General features: G+C 43.2%; 2 protein-coding genes across 2 annotated transcripts in view; one reads left to right on the plus strand and one right to left on the minus strand.

The window, feature by feature from the left end:
* Positions 1-7,869, minus strand: part of LOC126986358 (alpha/beta hydrolase domain-containing protein 17B-like) — a 19,864-nt gene extending 11,995 nt beyond the window's left edge. Inside the window, exon 1 of the mRNA XM_050842414.1 lies at positions 6,361-7,869. Coding sequence (XP_050698371.1) covers positions 6,361-7,004 — 644 coding nt within the window. The 5' untranslated portion in view covers positions 7,005-7,869. The remainder of the gene's footprint in view (positions 1-6,360) is intronic.
* A 7,826-nt stretch (positions 7,870-15,695) lies between these two features.
* The window catches only part of LOC126986022 (meiosis 1 arrest protein-like), a 15,010-nt gene continuing 13,205 nt past the window's right edge, over positions 15,696-17,500 (plus strand). The window contains exon 1 of the mRNA XM_050841709.1: positions 15,696-15,904. Coding sequence (XP_050697666.1) covers positions 15,806-15,904 — 99 coding nt within the window. The 5' untranslated portion in view covers positions 15,696-15,805. The remainder of the gene's footprint in view (positions 15,905-17,500) is intronic.

Below are 17,500 nucleotides of genomic sequence, written 5' to 3' on the forward strand. Positions count from 1 at the left end.
CATGGAAGCACACGAGTGGATGAGGGGTGGAGGGAAGGGGAGTGGAGGGAGAAGGGGGAAAGAGGGGTGGAGGAGGGGTGGAGGGAAGGGAGTGGAGGGAGAAGGGGAAGGGGGATGGAGGAGGGAGTCGGAGGAATGGGGGAGGAAGTAAGGGGAGGGTAGCGTCTTTCATGGGGGTGAAGGGAAGAGGGGTGGAGGGAAGGGGAGTGGAGGGAGAAGGGGGAAAGAGGGGTGGAGGAGGGAGTCAGAGGAATGGGGGAGGAAGTAAGGAGGGGGTAACGTCTTTCATCAACATGGATGCACACGAGTGGAAGAGGGGTGGAGGCAAGGGGAGTGGAGGGAGAAGGGGGAAGGGGGGATGGAGGAGGGAGTAGGAGGAATGGGGGAGGAAGTAGAGGGGAGAGCAGGGAGTGGAGTAGGGGGAAAAGGGTTCAAAGTTGTCAGGAGAAGAAAAAAAATTAGGTTAGAAATGTTAGAATTTGAAAGTGTTCTAAGCCTTATTCTTTGATCTGGGAAAGGAACACGAGGGAAGGAAGGAAGGAAGGGGAAAGAAGAGAGAGAGAGACATACAAATAAAGAGGAAAAGGAGTGAAAATAAAGCACCTTGGAGGAGAGTATTTAACCCCCTGACTGCGGACCTCTTACAAGAAGACATCACCAAGCTACAGGAGTGGAGCAACAAGTGGCTGCTACAATTCAATGAAGAAAAATGTTAAGTCATGTAGCTTGGGAGGGAAATCCAGCATACCAATACCACATGGGAAACACTCCACTATCCACCACAGAGGCAGAGGAGGACCTGGGAGTGTATGTTACCAGGCTACCAGTGAAGGGATATCCAGCACAACAATACCACATGGGAAACACTCCACTATCCACCACAGAGGCAGAGAAAGACATGGGAGTGTATGTTACCAGGCTACCAGTGAAGGGATATCCAGCACAACAATATCACATGGAAAACACTCCACTATCCACCACAGAGGCAGAGAAAGACCTGGGAGTGTATGTTACCAGGCTACCAGTGAAGGGATATCCAGCACAACAATACCACATGGGAAACACTCCACTATCCACCACAGAGGCAGAGAAAGACCTGGGAGTGCATGTTACCAGGCTACCAGTGAAGGCCAAATCCGTGCCAATTGCAGCGGACGGGTTAAGTGTGGAAAGACAAATGTAATGAATATGCATAGGAAAAATGAGATAAAGAATAAGGAACAGTAAAGAAGAGGTGAAATATAACGTTAAAAGGAAAGACAAGAAGTGTGATGAATGAATGAGTGCAGGAAAATATGTGATAAAATGTGATGAATGTGCCGAGGGAAACTGAGATAAGGAGGAGAAAGATAAAAAGGGTGAGAAACAACAAAGAAAGAGATGCATGCAAGATAACATGAAGAGGTTAAAATAGAGAAGGAAGAAAAATAAATGACCGTATGAAGAGAAATGAGATAAGGGAGAAAAAAGATAAACGGGAGAGGAGAACAAAGAAAGAGAAGTGTGGAAGATAACATGAGATTAGGAGAGAAGGAAAAAATAAGAGGAATGAAGAAGAGAAATGGAATAAGGAGAAAAAAGATAAAGAGATAAGAACAAAGAATGAGAGAGGTGTGGAAGATAACATGACGAGATTAGGAGAGAAGGAAAAAATAAGAGGAATGAAGAGAAATGGAATAAGTAGAAAAAGATAGAAAGATAAGAACAAAGAATGAGAGAGGTGTGGAAGATTACATGAAGAGATTAGAGGGAAAGAAGAAAAAGTGATAGATGAAGAAAAATTATAAAAGGAGAGGTGTGGGAGATAACAAGAAGAGCTTAGAGGGAAAGAAGGAAAAGTGAGATAAATGAAGAAAAATGGGATGAGGAGAAAAAAAGATAGAGGTGAGAACAACAACGGCGGTGGCTGAGTGGTTAGCGTGCTGGGCCCACATTCACCACGCCATGGACAACATCGGTTCGAATCCCCACGCTACCACCTGGGATTTTTCAGTCACCGCCGAGGGGCCTCAGACTACCCACATGCTGTCCAGGAGACCACCCATTACGCGGACACTAGAAGAAAACGTCCAGTGAATCAAGAATGAGTTCCGGGGGGCAGCATGAGCCAAGGATAGCTGGCACCACTATAAAATATTGCCTGCGCTACGGTGGGCTTGGGACGACCATCTGGCCCCTGAAGAAGCCCTACCAGCACTATAGGCAGGGATGTAAAAAAAAAAAAAGATAGAGAGAGAGAGGTGTGGACGATAACATTAAGAGGTTAGAAGGAAAGATAAGTGTAATGAATAAGTAAACATGAAAAATGAGATAAGAAAATAAAAATATAGACAAAAAAGTTGGCGAGCACAACGAAAGAGAGGTATACAAGATAACGTGAAGAGGTTAGTAAAGAGCGGAGATGATGGAAAAGGAACTGAATTATACAAAAGGGTTTAGGAAATATCGTCGCCCTCGTAAAATAATCCCTTAGGTAATTTTTCATCTATTTCCAGGTTTTCTTTACATCAATTTTTCATCATATAGTTGCCTTCGTCATTCAGGGTTTGAGTGTTCTAGGATTGGACTTTACATTTCCGCCTAAATCTTAAGCCAAATGAGATGATGACAGTTCTTTTCTGATTTCCTGTAAAGTAGAAAATAATGACTTTGGTGGTTTGTTTACGAAGGTGACGAAATAAGGATGATTTTTTTTTTTTTACAGCTAAGGAGGCGGTTCAACGGCGTAAATAAAAATAAAAAATAAAAAGCCCGCTACTCACTGCTCCCGAGAAGTAGACGAAATGAAAAGGCAAGGAGAGAAAATATAAAAGAGAATAAAGGAACAGAAAAGAGAGAAAGGAAAGAACGAAGAGCATGGAGATGAACACAACATAAGGAAAATAAACAAGAAAAATGAGAATGTAGGAAATAAACAGGAAATAAGAAAGCATAAATGAGATGAAATTCAGATGAGGAAAGAAAATGCATAAAAATGAAAACATGAACTTAGAAGATGATAGAAGGAAATAGTGAAGGAAATAGACAAACACGAGACAAAGAAGAGAAACAAAGATAAAAGAAAATGGAATGACTCAGCAGATAATAAGAGGATAGAGATTAAAACGACATGAGGAAAAAAAAGGAAATAGACCAGTAGATAAAAGGAGGAGAAGGTAACTTGGAAAAACAGAGAGAAAGGAAGCCGATTGAGGATAAGCATGAAGGGTTGGGTGGAGAGGAACAAAAGGGGGTGTTGCTAGTGTTGCTGGTGGTGGTGGTGGTAGTGGTGGTGGTGGTGACGACCCTGACTTAAAACAGCTGTGCACTCAACCACTATCACCACCACCACCACCCTCACACACACACACACACACACACACACACACACTCTATGGGGCTTCACTTTATGTTAACTCAAGGTGAACGCACACATACACGCACACACACACACACACACACACAGTACAAATGGGAACAAACCTAATTCTTTTTTTTCTGCGTGCGCGTGTGTGTGTGTGTGTGTGTCTTTGTATACTTCGTCATTAGTGTTCCGAGTAACCCCCCCCCCCCCCCTCCAAGCCTTCCTATTTACCTCAGGGGACTTCACACCTCCCCGTTTGTCTTCATCTTCACTTTACGCTTCCCGAGGGAGACGCGACCCCAGGCTTGTCAACGGAAGATTTAGTGGAGCTATAAAAATAATCATCCTTCTCCTGCCACTACTACGGGTCATTGCCCTTCAATATCGTAATGGGGGCTAGGCGCTATTTACGGTATTGCCTCATTATCACTTGTGTAATTAACTCTCTTGGTCCGTGTTCTTTGGTTACAGCTGAGGAGGCTTTGGTGATAATTTAAATCTCATATATAAATAATTGGTCTTTGTTTTTCTTTTGTTTTTTTGTTTGTTTGTTTATAGTGAAGACAACAGTTCAAGGGTACGGAAGGAAACTATAAAGGGCATCCTATTTGTCTTGCTCTGTCTGTCATATTTTCTTCTTCTTTTTTTATAGTGAAGACAACAGCTCAAGGGTACGGAAAGAAACTAAAGGGCATGATAATTGTCTTGATCTCATGAGGGTTTGGTAATAATTTAAATCTTATGTGTAATTCACCTTCATTTTCAAGCGTCATTCTTTTTTTACAGTGAAGGAGGCAGCTCAAGAAAAATAATAAAGACAAAGAAAAAGAAAAGGAAAACAAGAGAAATGCATAAAAAAGAAAGGCAAAAAGAAAAGAAAGAAGAGAAAAAAAAACCTACTACTTGTTTGATTCAGATAATGACCCAAAATTTACATAATGAGAGAAAAAGAAATGAAAAAAGAAAATGGGAAAAAAATGGAAAAAAAATAAAGGCAAAAAAAAAAAGGAAAAAGAAGAGAAAAAGCTTACAAATCCTCTTCCTCTGATCATGGTCGGAATTATAAGACTCGTTTCTCACATCAGTTATTTGTAAAGGTCAAAGAGGGGGTCAGTCACAGCCACAGATGATGATGATGATGAGAGCTTGAAGGGCAGAACCGGAAGCATTAAGAACAGTAGTAGTGGTAGTAGTAGTAGTAGTAGGGTAGTAGTGGCGGTGGTAGTAGGTGGTGTTGGCTAGAGATAGAGAATGTATAAAAAGTTCCACCCACAACAAGATAATGAGAGCATAGGGACTCACACAATGGGAACACAAATATGACCCCACAGAGATACCCAAGAAGCCTGACAACACACTGGGAAAGAAACAGCTCTGGAGAACTCACCCAACACAAGACAACTCAAAAATACAAACAAAATATATATAGATAGAAAGCACAGGGACTCTCACAATGGGGACACAGATATGACCCCACAGAGATAACCAAGAAGCCTGACAACACACCGGGAAGGACAGCACTGGAGAACTCACCCAACACAAGACAACTCAAAAATACAAACAAAATATATATAGATAAACAGAGACTCACTCACACAATCCAGATCAGATATGACCCCACAAATACCCAAGAAGCCTGACAACACACTGGGAAAGAAACAGCACTGGAGAACTCACCCAACACAAGACAACTCAAAAATACAAACAAAATATATATAGATAGAAAGCACAGGGACTCACAATGGGAACACAGATATGACCCCACAGAGATACCCAAGAAGCCTGACAACACATTGGGAAGGACAGCACTGGAGAACTCACCCAACACAAGGCAACTCAAGAATACAAACAAGATGTACTTATATAGAGAGAGAGAACAGGGACTTACACAATGGGAATGAAGATAACACCCTTTAGAAATACCCAAAAAGCCTGACAACACACTGGGAAGGACAACACTGGAGAACTCACCCAACACAAGGCAACTCAAGAATACAAACAAGATGTACTTATATAGAGAGGACAGAGACTCACACAATAGGAATCCAGATAACACCATTTAGAGAGACACAAGAAACCTGATAACATACTGGGAAAGGCTCAGCGCTGGAGAACTCACTCAACACAAGAAAGCTCGAGAATGCAAATAATTTATATATAGACAGAGAGGACAGGGACTCACACAATGGAAATCTAGATAAGACCCTTTAGAGGTGGCCAAGGACCTGACTAACATACTAGGAAAGGCTCAGCACTGGGGAACTCACCCAACACAAGGCAACTCAAGAATACAAACAAGAAGCAGGTGAGAAAAAATATTAGATAATAGAATCGTTACACTCAACCTCAGAAACGCATCATATAAGTAGAGCACAGGAAAGAAATGAAAAAATAATATATAATAATTGCATTAGTGGGTCATCAACCTCAGACAGGAATCACATAACCAGGTGAGGGAAAATAATAATAAAAGTAATAAAGTCATAAGCAAAAAATCAACCTCAGAAGTGAATCATGCAAGCAGATGAGGAAAGAAATAAAGATTCGTATAAAATCATTAGTATGTAAAATATTATGTAGGCAAAGGAGTAAAAGTAAAAAGATAATAAAATCGGCAAGAAGCACAATATTAAATAGGCAAAGAAACAAAAGAAAATAAAGATGATAAAATTGTTAGCAAGTGTACAATATGAAGTACAGCAAAGGAAATAAAATAAGAGAATAAAACCAAGAGCATGTACAATATTACGTACAGCAGGAGAAAAATAAAACACAAAGCCAGTGAAATCGTTAGCAAGTACAATATTAAATAGACAAGGGAAAAAATACAGGCAATCATATCATCAGCATAAGTAATTAAATATCCAAATAAATAAACACACAAATGGGAAGGGGAAAAAAAAACGGATAATCACATCATTAGCATAAATAAATAAGCAAAACAAAATAAATATATAACTAGGCAAGGTAAAAAGTATTAAACAAGCTATAATCAACTTGTTAGCCAGTTCACTCACCTGGGGAATGCATCAAAGAACCAGGTGCGCTTGGTGTTGAAGAGGACACGGATCCCCGACATGAGCGGGGAGTGTAGGATCACGGCCCCGACCTCATAGCGCGAGGCCAGGTCGATGGTGGCCGCTGTGCCGATGCTCTGGCCGTACAGGATGATGTTCTCCGGGGAAATCCCATAACGCGTCCTGAGGGCATGCCACGCAGCGTCAATGTCCGAGTAAAGGTTCTTCTCGGAGGGCTTGCCGGCGCTGACCCCATAGCCGGAGTAGTCGTAGCTGAAGATGTTGCAGTTGATCCGCGTGCCCAGGCTGAGGTAGAAGCTGCTCATGTGTCCCAGATCCGCCGCATTGCCATGTGAGAACAGGATGCAGAAGCGTGCGTTCGGTGAGCAGCGCACGAACATACACGCAATTTTGTTCCCGCGGTTCGTACGGGTGTAGAAAACCTCAATGGCCTCCTTCTCCTTGTCTGTGAACTGCCACTCGGCCTTCTCTGTCAGGTGCAGGCTGTGGCGGGAGCCTGTCTCGTCAGGGGTGAAGGAGTAGGTGGGTTCTGGCGGGATGAAGGCCATCTTAGCCGCTATGCTGGAGGGGCAGGGCGGCCAGCAGAAGAGACAGCAGATATCTCGTATACTTAGCCCGTTCATGGTGGTGTTAAGTCCCTGGCACAAGAGACCAGGCTAGTCCAATAAAATAAGTGGTTGTGGGCTTTATAATAACACCCACTAAAGTCTTTATCCCCTTAATGCTTCTTTTCCGGTGCTGTTGTTATTTTCTTTGGGTTTTCACTTCTATGGTCCTGGTTTTCGGTTTCCTGAATTTCCTTTTCTCTCACTATGAACACGAATCCAGGCTAGACTAGTGGTAGGCGTGGGTGTAAGCTTTCAACGACTCCCACTACTTAAATCTTGGTGCTTAAATTGTTCTATTCTGTAGTTTTTCACTCGTATGGTCGTGCTTTTCTTTCTTGTATTTGTTTTTCCTTCACGGTAAACACGAGTGCAGACTAAGCGTGGGTGTGAGCTTTAAACGCCTCCCACTACACAGATCTTGGTCCCTTAATTCCTGTTCTTATAATCTTGTTTTTTTTCTGCTTTTCTATTTCTTGTATATTTTTCTTCCTCTGAATTCACGAGTCCAGGCCAGTACTGTAGTAGGCGTGGGTGTGAGCTTAATACGCCTCCCACTACTTAAATCTTCGTTCCTTAATTCTTCTGTTCTTATAGGCCTGTTTTTTTCTCTGCTCTTCTATTTCTTGTATATTTTCCTTTCTCTGTAAACACGAGTCCAGGCCAATGGTGCAGTAGGCGTGGGTGTGAGCTTAAAACGCCTCCCACTACTTAAATCTTCCGTTCCCTAATTCCTGTTCTTATAGGCCTGTTTTTTTCTCTGCTTTTCTATTTTCCTTTCTCTGTAAACACGAGTCCAGGCTAGGGGTGTAGTAGGCGTGGGCGTGAGCTTAAAACGCCTCCCACTACTTAAATCTTCGTTCCTTAATTCCTGTTCTTATAGGCCTGTTTTTTCTGCTTTTTTATTTCTTGTATATTTTCCTTTCTCTGTAAACACGAGTCCAGGCCAATGGTGCAGTAGGCGTGGGCGTGAGCTTAAAACGCCTCCCACTACTTAAATCTTCCGTTCCTTAATTCCTGTTCTTATAGGCCTGTTTTTTCTCTGCTCTTCTATTTCTTGTATATTTTCCTTTCTCTGTAAACACGAGTCCAGGCCAATGGTGCAGTAGGCGTGGGCGTGAGCTTAAAACGCCTCCCACTACATAAATCTTCGTTCCTTAATTCCCCTGTTCTTATTATCCTCTTTTTCTCCCTTTTTCACTCGTATGGTCCTGCTTTTCTATGCTTTTTTTGTATTTCCTCTCCTGCACTGTAAACACACCCCGCCTCCAGCTCTTCCTCAGGCCCGGCGCTCCTCGGCTGCCCTCGGCCACTCGCTCATGCCCCGGGTGGGTGTCCGGCTCCCTGGGGGTCACTGGGGCGCCACGGGGCTCCCACTGTGCGAGGAAAATAACATTGTGTGCCACTGGACGTCCGCCTCGCTCACCCTCAACTCATAGACGCCGCGCCCGCCACACCGACAACCCCGGAAAGGCGCGGCGGAGTAACACCTGAGCATCGACACCCGCCATTAAAGCATCTGATTCTCCTATTGCTCGCTCCCTCCCGCCGCCTAACACCCCTTTAAAGCCCTCCGATCCTCCTTCCACGACCCTTATTCCCCTCCTCGGTCTCCTTGATGACTGACCAGCGTTACCAAATTATCGCACTCAGCCACTCAGCATATTCTATTTCCCTTTTTATGACACTACTGCCGCAAACAGACATCAGTAATTAATGTTTTGAGCGATAACTTTAATAGAGACTCGTTATTGGTGTGGATACGAGGGTTTTAGAGCGTGCAACTGATAAATGCGGTGTTTTGAGTACGACAATATGGTAACGCTGAGACTGACTAACTTCTTCCGGAGAGAGAAAGAGATGAGAGTCGCAGGAATAATAAAGTTATTTCCTCACGCCTTCCTCCCACGCCTCCAAGGGATTTATTTTCCAGGAGCACCGATGGCCTCCCCGCCGCTTATAAGGCTGTCCCAAGGAGGCGAAGGGAGGATTAGCTCATGCTCCCTCGACCCTTATCAGACTTCATTTTGACTTCTACCGACATATATTAGTTTTAGTTATAGAGACAAATGATTTTTTTCTTTTATTACTTCATTATTTATTCTATTTGCTCTTCCAGGATTATTTATTTTCGATGCCTAATTTTGTTATAGTTATGGAGGCAAATGATCTTTTCCTTTATATTATTTCAAGTTGCTCTTCCAGAATATCCTTTGTTATATTCTTTATTTTGACGTTTAGAATACCGTACCAGGATATTCATTTTAGTTATGGAGGCAATTATAATCTTTTCCTTTATCATTTCAAGTTGCTCTTCCAGAATATCCTTTGTTATATTCTTTATTTTGACGTTTAGAATACCGTACCAGGATATTTATTTTAGTTATGGAGGCAATTATAATCTTTTCTTTATATCATTTCAAGTTGCTCTTCCAGAATATCCTTTGTTATGTTCTTTATTTTGACGTTTAGAATATCGTACCAGGATATTCATTTTAGTTATGGAGGCAATTATAATCTTTTCCTTTTATTATTTCAAGTTGCTCTTCCAGAATATCCTTTAATTGTTATATTCTTTATTTTGACGTTTAGAATATCGTACCAGGATATTCATTTTAGTTATGGAGGCAATTATAATATTTTCCTTTTATTATTTCAAGTTGATCTTATATATTTGCTTTGCCGGGCAGTATATTTATTTTTCTATAAGACGCACCTCCATAAAATAATGTCTGAGGGAGAAATGTCATTGATAAACCACATTTTCTTATATATATATTCTTCTAGTCTAAGTTAAAATTATAATTGTTTACCATGCAGAGTACAAGGCTAAGATTGCTTATTTATTCTACGCGCTATATATAGTTAACACGCATAAGAAGTCGCTATACAGAGGTTAGCAATACAAGAGTGATGTTTTGCAGCGGTAGAGAGATAGCTAGATAGATAGACAGAGAGAGAGAGAGAGAGAGAGAGAGAGTAATACCTTGTCTACAGGTAAATATAAACAAAAATACCTGGATGTTCTCGTGTTTCAGCTCCTCCTCCTCCTCCTCCTCCTCCTCCTCCTCTTCTTCTTCTGCATGGCTCCTCTTCCTCCTCCTCCTCCTCCTCCTCCTCCTTCTCTTCTTCTTCTGCATGGCTCCTCTTCCTCCTCCTCCTCCTCCTCCTCCTCTCTCTCTCTCTCTCTCTCTCTCTCTCTCTCTCTCTCTCTCTCTCTCTCTCTCTCTCTCTCTCTCTCTCTCTCTCTCTCTCTCTCTCTCCTTCATTCTCTCTCTCTTATTTCCCTTCATTCTCTCTCTCTCTCTCTCTCTCTCTCTCTCTCTCTCTCTCTCTCTCTCTCTCTCTCTCTCTCTCTCTCTCTCTCTCTCTCTCTCTCCCTCCTTCTCTATCTCCATTCCTCTCTCTCTCTCACTCTCTCTCTCTCTCTCTCTCTCTCTCTCTCTCTCTCTCTCTCTCTCTCTCTCTCTCTCTCTCTCTCTCTCTCTCTCTCTCTCTCTCTCTCTCTCTCCTCGCTCTCTCTCTCCTCTCTCCCTCTCCTCTTCCTCCTCTCTCCTCTCTCTCTCTCTCTCTCTCTCTCTCTCTCTCTCTCTCTCTCTCTCTCTCTCTCTCTCTCTCTCTCTCTCTCTCTCTCTCTCTCTCCACTATCTCTCCTCTTCCTCTCTTCTCCCCTCTTTTCTTCTCCCTCCCTCCCTCCTCTTCCTCCTTCATCCCTCCCATCTTCGTTGCTCTCTTCAATGTTCTGTATTCGTGGTATAAAGAAATAAAGTAAATTGTCATGTAAGTAAATAAGCAAGCGAGCGATAATTCAATGACTCCTTCTCCCATGACCTAAAATAAAAGGAAAATTAAATGATTGATTGAAAAGATATACGATGGAGGTAATAGATGACTGATACGATGATTTCTTTTCTTTGTGATCTGTTAACGATAAAAAAGAAATATAAAGCAAATTAGGTGAGATAAAATAGAACAGAGACACAGGAAAGATAAATAGGAATAAATAATGAAGATAAGCAAGATAAATGTAGAGAGTAAAGACTAATAAAAGACAAATAAAGAGATGAATATAATAAATTTGACGATAAAAAAAAGATACGCACTACTATATGAATAAAGAATAGAGATAAGTGCAAAATTATACTAAAGCTAAATGATAAATAAATAAAAATAAACCACAAATATAATACAGTTAAAGTAAAATATACACAATTATTAAAGTAAAGTGTGCTGATGACGTCACCAGCGGCACTTGTACGGCCTTCAAGGGGATGACAACACGGTGACTCATCGACTCGGAACCCGTTTGAACGAAGCTCCGAGGCGAGGCTGAGTGAACCTTTTCGAAAGAACACCTACTTAAACTGCTTTTTAGAGAGAACATGACTCTTTTCCTTACTTCCTCGTTCATCTATAGAAGGGAAAGGTATAACAGGTAAGACAGGTGCATACGCTATAGCTGCGCGTGGCCTCAGTGCTCATCTCCGTCTCATTAAACCTTCGCTTGCCTACTTATTAACTTACATGATAATTTACTGTATTCCTTCATACCACGAATACAGAACATTGAAGAAACGGAGTAACGAAGGTGGGAGAGGTGAAATTAGAGAAAGAGGAGTGAGGGAGAGAAGGAAAGAGGGGAGGAGGGAGGAAAAGGATAGATTATAATATGGACAAGGATCGAGGGAGGGGTTGGAGAGATGAAATTAGAGAAAGAGGAGTGAGGGAGAGAAGGAAAGAGGGGAGGAGGGAGGAAAAGGATAGATTATAATATGAACAAGGATCGAGGGAGGGATGGGAGACGGACAAAGGCCCAGTGTGACATCCGGTTACCACAGTTTACCTTCCTCAGGTTTCCCCAGGTATCCATTAATTGACCAGCTCGAAAGGGAGGATGAACAGATGCAGGCCGGGATTCGAACCCGGCCCCACGGATTCGTAACTACAGGCACGCTAACCACTAGACCACGGAGGGGGAAAATGGCTTACAGAGAGGAGAGAAGGTTTTATTGTTAGTAAGAAAGATGGAGAGAATTTAAAGTGAAGAAAAGGAGAAGGAAAGAAAAGAAGAGAGGAAACGGGATAAAAGATGAAAAGGAGGAGAAAGAGGAAATGTAAAAAAGGAGGAAAAGGAGGGAAAAAGAGGAGGAAAAGGGAAAAAAAGGAGGAACAGGAGGAAAATGAGAGAAATTAAAGAGGAAAAGGAAAATGGAAGAAAATGATGAAACGGAGGAGAAAGAGGAAATATAAAAAATGAGAGAAATTAAAGAGGAAAAGGAAAATGGAAGAAAATGATGAAACGGAGGAGAAAGAGGAAATATAAAAAGGAGGAAAATGAGGAAAAAAGAAAGCAGGAAAAGGGAAAAAATGAGGAAAACGGAAGAAATTTAAATGATGAAGAGGAAAATGATAACGAAGTGGTGACCTAATTAGAAAAAGGAGAAGGAAAAAAAGGAGGAAAAGGAATGGGAATGGGGAGGAAAATGGTATAGGGGCGATGAGTCATGGGCGAAGAATATTGGAATGCACGTGAAGGGCCTGGATTCTCCGCGCTTGATCCGTGATGCAATGGTACGAGCCTCATCCTACGTTGCCAAATTATCGTACTCATCGCATTGCATTTTCGTAATTTCTGACCGATATCTATAACAAAAAAACAAACAAACATCAATAAATAACAGTTTTAATGCTAACTTTGATGATTTTCTGTCGATATTTGTGTAGGTACGAGAGTTTGAGGCTTAAAAATGATATGTTGTGTTGAATACGATAATCTGGCAACGCTGTCCTCACCCTGCCTCCCTCCCTCACCCTTCCTCCCTCCCTCCCTCCCTCTCTCCCTCACCCTTCCTCCCTCCCTCCCTCTCTCCCTCACCCTTCCTCCCTCCCTCTCTCCCTCACCCTTCCTCCCTCCCTCCCTCTCTCCCTCGCCCTTCCTCCCTCCCTCCCTCTCTCCCTCACCCTTCCTCCCTCCCTCCCTCCCTCTCTCTCTCCCTCACCCTTCCTCCCTCCATCCCTCTCTCCCTCACCCTTCCTCCCTCCCTCCCTCTCTCCCTCACCCTTCCTCCCTCCCTCCTCTCTCCCTCACCCTTCCTCCCTCCCTCCCTCTCCTCCTCCCTTCCTCCCTCCCTCCCTCCCTCTCTCTCTCCCTCACCCTTCCTCCCTCCCTCTCTCAGTGCTTTCTCCCTGTGGTTCAGCCTCGCGAGTGGGCGTTGTGGAGGCGTGGAAAGTTGACGAAAAAATGCTGATTAATCAAATAAGAAAATGTTGATTCATATATAACCCACGCTGGTTGCTATTCGCGCCTCCTATTAAAGAGAAGAAGAAAAATATGGTTAATGAAATGGGGTTTAAGAGGAGAATATTAAAGGTAAAGTTGGGGGCGTATATGCTATCGTAGGTAGGCACGCTAACCACTGCACAACGGAGGCATTATTTGCTTAGTGTAAAAAGAGTGAAATACAAAAATCCGTTAAGACCACGTTGATTAGGTGCGTAAAATTCAGCCTTTGTTTGATATGACAAAAGCATGGTTCTAATAATGATACTTTTTCTTCAACAGCTTAAAATCAATTAAATGTACGTAAGATTAACTTAATATGACGTAGGAATTCATAACCTTGTCGTTTCGTAAAGAAAGATAAAAGGGATTGGGATTGTCAGACGCTTCCCCCAGTCGGGTTCCATATATAATAGTGAGTGGTATTTTAGGTTCATGGTACAGAAGGGCCAAACTACCACCAGGGTCATAAAACTACCCCTGGAAATGCCCCAAACTCCTATGAAAGTCTTGTCAAATATGTGCTGGGGATCGGGTTCTATAACAGCGAGTGGTATTTTAGGTTCATGGTACAGAAGAAGGGCCAAACTACCACCAGGGTCATAAAACTACCCCTGGAAATGCCCCAAACTCCTATGAAAGTCTTGTCAAATATGTGCTGGGCATCGGGTTCTATAATAGCGAGTGGTATTTAGGTTCATGGTACAGAAGAAGGGCCAAACTACCACCGGGGTCATAAAACTACCCCTGGAAATGCCCCAAACTCCCATGAAAGTCTTGTCAAATATGTGCTGGGCATCGGGTTCTATAATAGCGAGTGGTATTTTAGGTTCATGGTACAGAAGAAGGGCCAAACTACCACCAGGGTCATAAAACTACCCCTGGAAATGCCCCAAACTCCTATGAAAGTCTTGTCAAATATGTGCTGGGGATCGGTATTTTAGGTTCATGGTACAGAAGAAGGGCCCTGGAAATGCCCCAAACTCCCATGAAAGTCTTGTCAAATATGTGCTGGGGATCGGTATTTTAGGTTCATGGTACAGAAGAAGGCCCTGGAAATGCCCCAAACTCCCATGAAAGTCTTGTCAAATATGTGCTGGGCATCGGTATTTTAGGTTCATGGTACAGAAGAAGGGCCCTGGAAATGCCCCAAACTCCCATGAAAGTCTTGTCAAATATGTGCTGGGCATCGGGTTCTATAACAGCGAGTGGTATTTTAGGTTCATGGTACAGAAGAAGGCCCTGGAAATGCCCCAAACTCCCATGAAAGTCTTGTCAAATATGTGCTGGGGATCGGTATTTTAGGTTCATGGTACAGAAGAAGGCCCTGGAAATGCCCCAAACTCCCATGAAAGTCTTGTCAAATATGTGCTGGGGATCGGTATTTTAGGTTCATGGTACAGAAGAAGGCCCTGGAAATGCCCCAAACTCCCATGAAAGTCTTGTCAAATATGTGCTGGGCATCGGGTTCTATAACAGCGAGTGGTATTTTAGGTTCATGGTACAGAAGAAGGGCCCTGGAAATGCCCCAAACTCCCATGAAAGTCTTGTCAAATATGTGCTGGGCATCGGGTTCTATAATAGCGAGTGGTATTTTAGGTTCATGGTACAGAAGAAGGCCCTGGAAATGCCCCAAACTCCCATGAAAGTCTTGTCAAATATGTGCTGGGCATCGGGTTCTATAATAGCGAGTGGTATTTTAGGTTCATGGTACAGAAGAAGGGCCCTGGAAATGCCCCAAACTCCCATGAAAGTCTTGTCAAATATGTGTGCTTGGGATCGGGTTATAATAGAAGTGAGTGGTATTTTAGGTTCATATTACAGAAGAAGGGCCCTGGAAATGCCCCAAACTCCCATGAAAGTCTTGTCAAATATGTGTGCTTGGGATCGGGTTATAATAGAAGTGAGTGGTATTTTAGGTTCATGGTACAGAAGAAGGGCCCTGGAAATGCCCCAAACTCCCATGAAAGTCTTGTCAAATATGTGTGCTGGGCATCGGGTTCTATAACAGCGAGTGGTATTTTAGGTTCATGGTACAGAAGAAGGGCCCTGGAAATGCCCCAAACTCCCATGAAAGTCTTGTCAAATATGTGCTGGGCATCGGGTTCTATAACAGCGAGTGGTATTTTAGGTTCATGGTACAGAAGAAGGGCCCTGGAAATGCCCCAAACTCCCATGAAAGTCTTGTCAAATATGTGTGCTGGGCATCGGGTTCTATAACAGCGAGTGGTATTTTAGGTTCATATTACAGAAGAAGGGCCCTGGAAATGCCCCAAACTCCCATGAAAGTCTTGTCAAATATGTGCTGGGCATCGGGTTCTATAACAGCGAGTGGTATTTTAGGTTCATATTAAAGAAGAAGGGCCCTGGAAATGCCCCAAACTCCCATGAAAGTCTTGTCAAATATGTGCTGGGGCGCCGAAGTGAATATTATTGGCAAACAAATGAGCAGCGGCGGCGACATCAGCTGATTGCAAATGGCGGGAGGAGGCGCGTCGCTCCGGCTGCCATTCATCCTTTTCTCCTGCCACGGCCTCTGATGGCGACGCGGCAGCCGTTCAGCGCCCAGGCCGTCCTCTACGTGCTCCTCGACTACCGGGACGAGGCGAGGCGAGGCGACGTGCAGGTCATATACAAGGTGAGGGAGAGGTGACGAGGGGACCCGGCCTTGTGGTACCCCGCGTGGATTTTGTTTATAGTATAGACTTTCTTACTCTGCTTCCATCTTTTTCATTGTTCTCCTCTTCTTTTTCTCTATTTTCCCTCTCTTCTGCTTTTCAATGATAAGTTTCCATCTGCTTCCTTCTCTATTTCCCCTTCCTTCCATCCCCTCCCCTTTTCCCTGCTTCCTCCTTCCCATCCTCTCCCTCTTCCTTCATTTTTCTCTACTTTCCTCCCTTCTTTCCTTCCTCTCCATCCCTTTTTCTCTATTTCCCCTTCTTTCCATTCTCTCCCTTCCCCTCCTTCCGTCCCATCTCTTCCCTTCCTCTCCTCCCCTTATCTTTATTTCCCTCTCTGTTTTCCGATGATAAGTTTCCATCAGCTTCCCTCTCCTTTCCTTTTTCTCTACTTTCCCCTTTTCATCTTTTCCCTTCCTCTTCCTTCCCCTTTTCCCTGCTTCTTCCTTCCCATCTTCTCCCTCTTCCTTCTTTTTCTCTACTTTCCTCCCTTCTTTCCTTCCTCTCCATTCCTTTTTCTCTTTCCCCTTCTTTCCATCCCCTCCCCTTTTCCCTGCTTCCTCCTTCCCATCTTCTCCCTCTTCCTTCTTTTCTCTCTACTTTCCTCCTTTCTTTCCTCTCCATCCCTTTTTCTCTATTTCCCCTTCTTTCCATCCCCTCCCCATTTCCCTACTTCCTTCCCATCCTCTCCCTCTTCCTTCTTTTTTCTCTACTTTCCTCCCTTCTTTCCTTCCTCTCCATCCCTTTTTCTCTATTTCCCCTTCTTTCCATCCTCTCCCTTCCTCTCCTTCCTTCCCATCTTTTCCCTTCCTTTCCTTCCCTTTTTCTCTTTTCCCTCTCTGTTTTCCAATATTAAGTTTCCCTCTCCTCTCTTCCTCTCCTATTTTTCTCTATTTCCCTTTCTTTCCATCTTTTCCCTTCCTCTTCCTTCCCCTTTTCCCTACTTCTTCCTTCCCACTCTCTCCCTCTTCCTTCTTTTTTCTCTACTTTCCTCCCTTCTTTCCTTCCTCTCCATCCCTTTTTCTCTATTTCCCCTTCTTTCCATCCTCTCCCTTCCCCTCCTTCCTTCCCATCTTTTCCCTTCCTCTCCTCCCCTTTTTCTCTTTTTCCCTCTCTGCTTTCTAATAAGTTTCCATCCGCTTCCTTCTCTTTCCCTTTTTCTCTATTTCCCGTTCTTTCCATCCTTTCCCATCCTCTTCTCTTTTTCTCTACTTTCCTTCCTCTCCATCCTCTCCTTCCTTTTCTCTCTAGTATTTAACGAATGATCATAGTATGTAACCTAATCCTATTATTTAGCCTAGCCTACAGTCTTGATATTTAGCCTACAAGCATAATAACAGCCTAAAGAACCGACTAGCTCACAATCTGAATATTTTGCCTACAGTCCTAATATTAGCCTACTATCTACTTTTTTTCTACCTAACTTACCCTCTTATACATTTCGGCACCCAAGCTCACATTTTTGACAAGGCTTTCGTAGGATTTCTGGGTATTTTCAGGGGTACCTTTAAGACCCTGGTGGTAGTTTGAGCCTTTTCCCGTACCATGAACCTAAA

The sequence above is a fragment of the Eriocheir sinensis genome, chromosome 61 (assembly GCF_024679095.1).
Source record: "Eriocheir sinensis breed Jianghai 21 chromosome 61, ASM2467909v1, whole genome shotgun sequence".
Taxonomy (NCBI): domain Eukaryota; kingdom Metazoa; phylum Arthropoda; class Malacostraca; order Decapoda; family Varunidae; genus Eriocheir; species Eriocheir sinensis.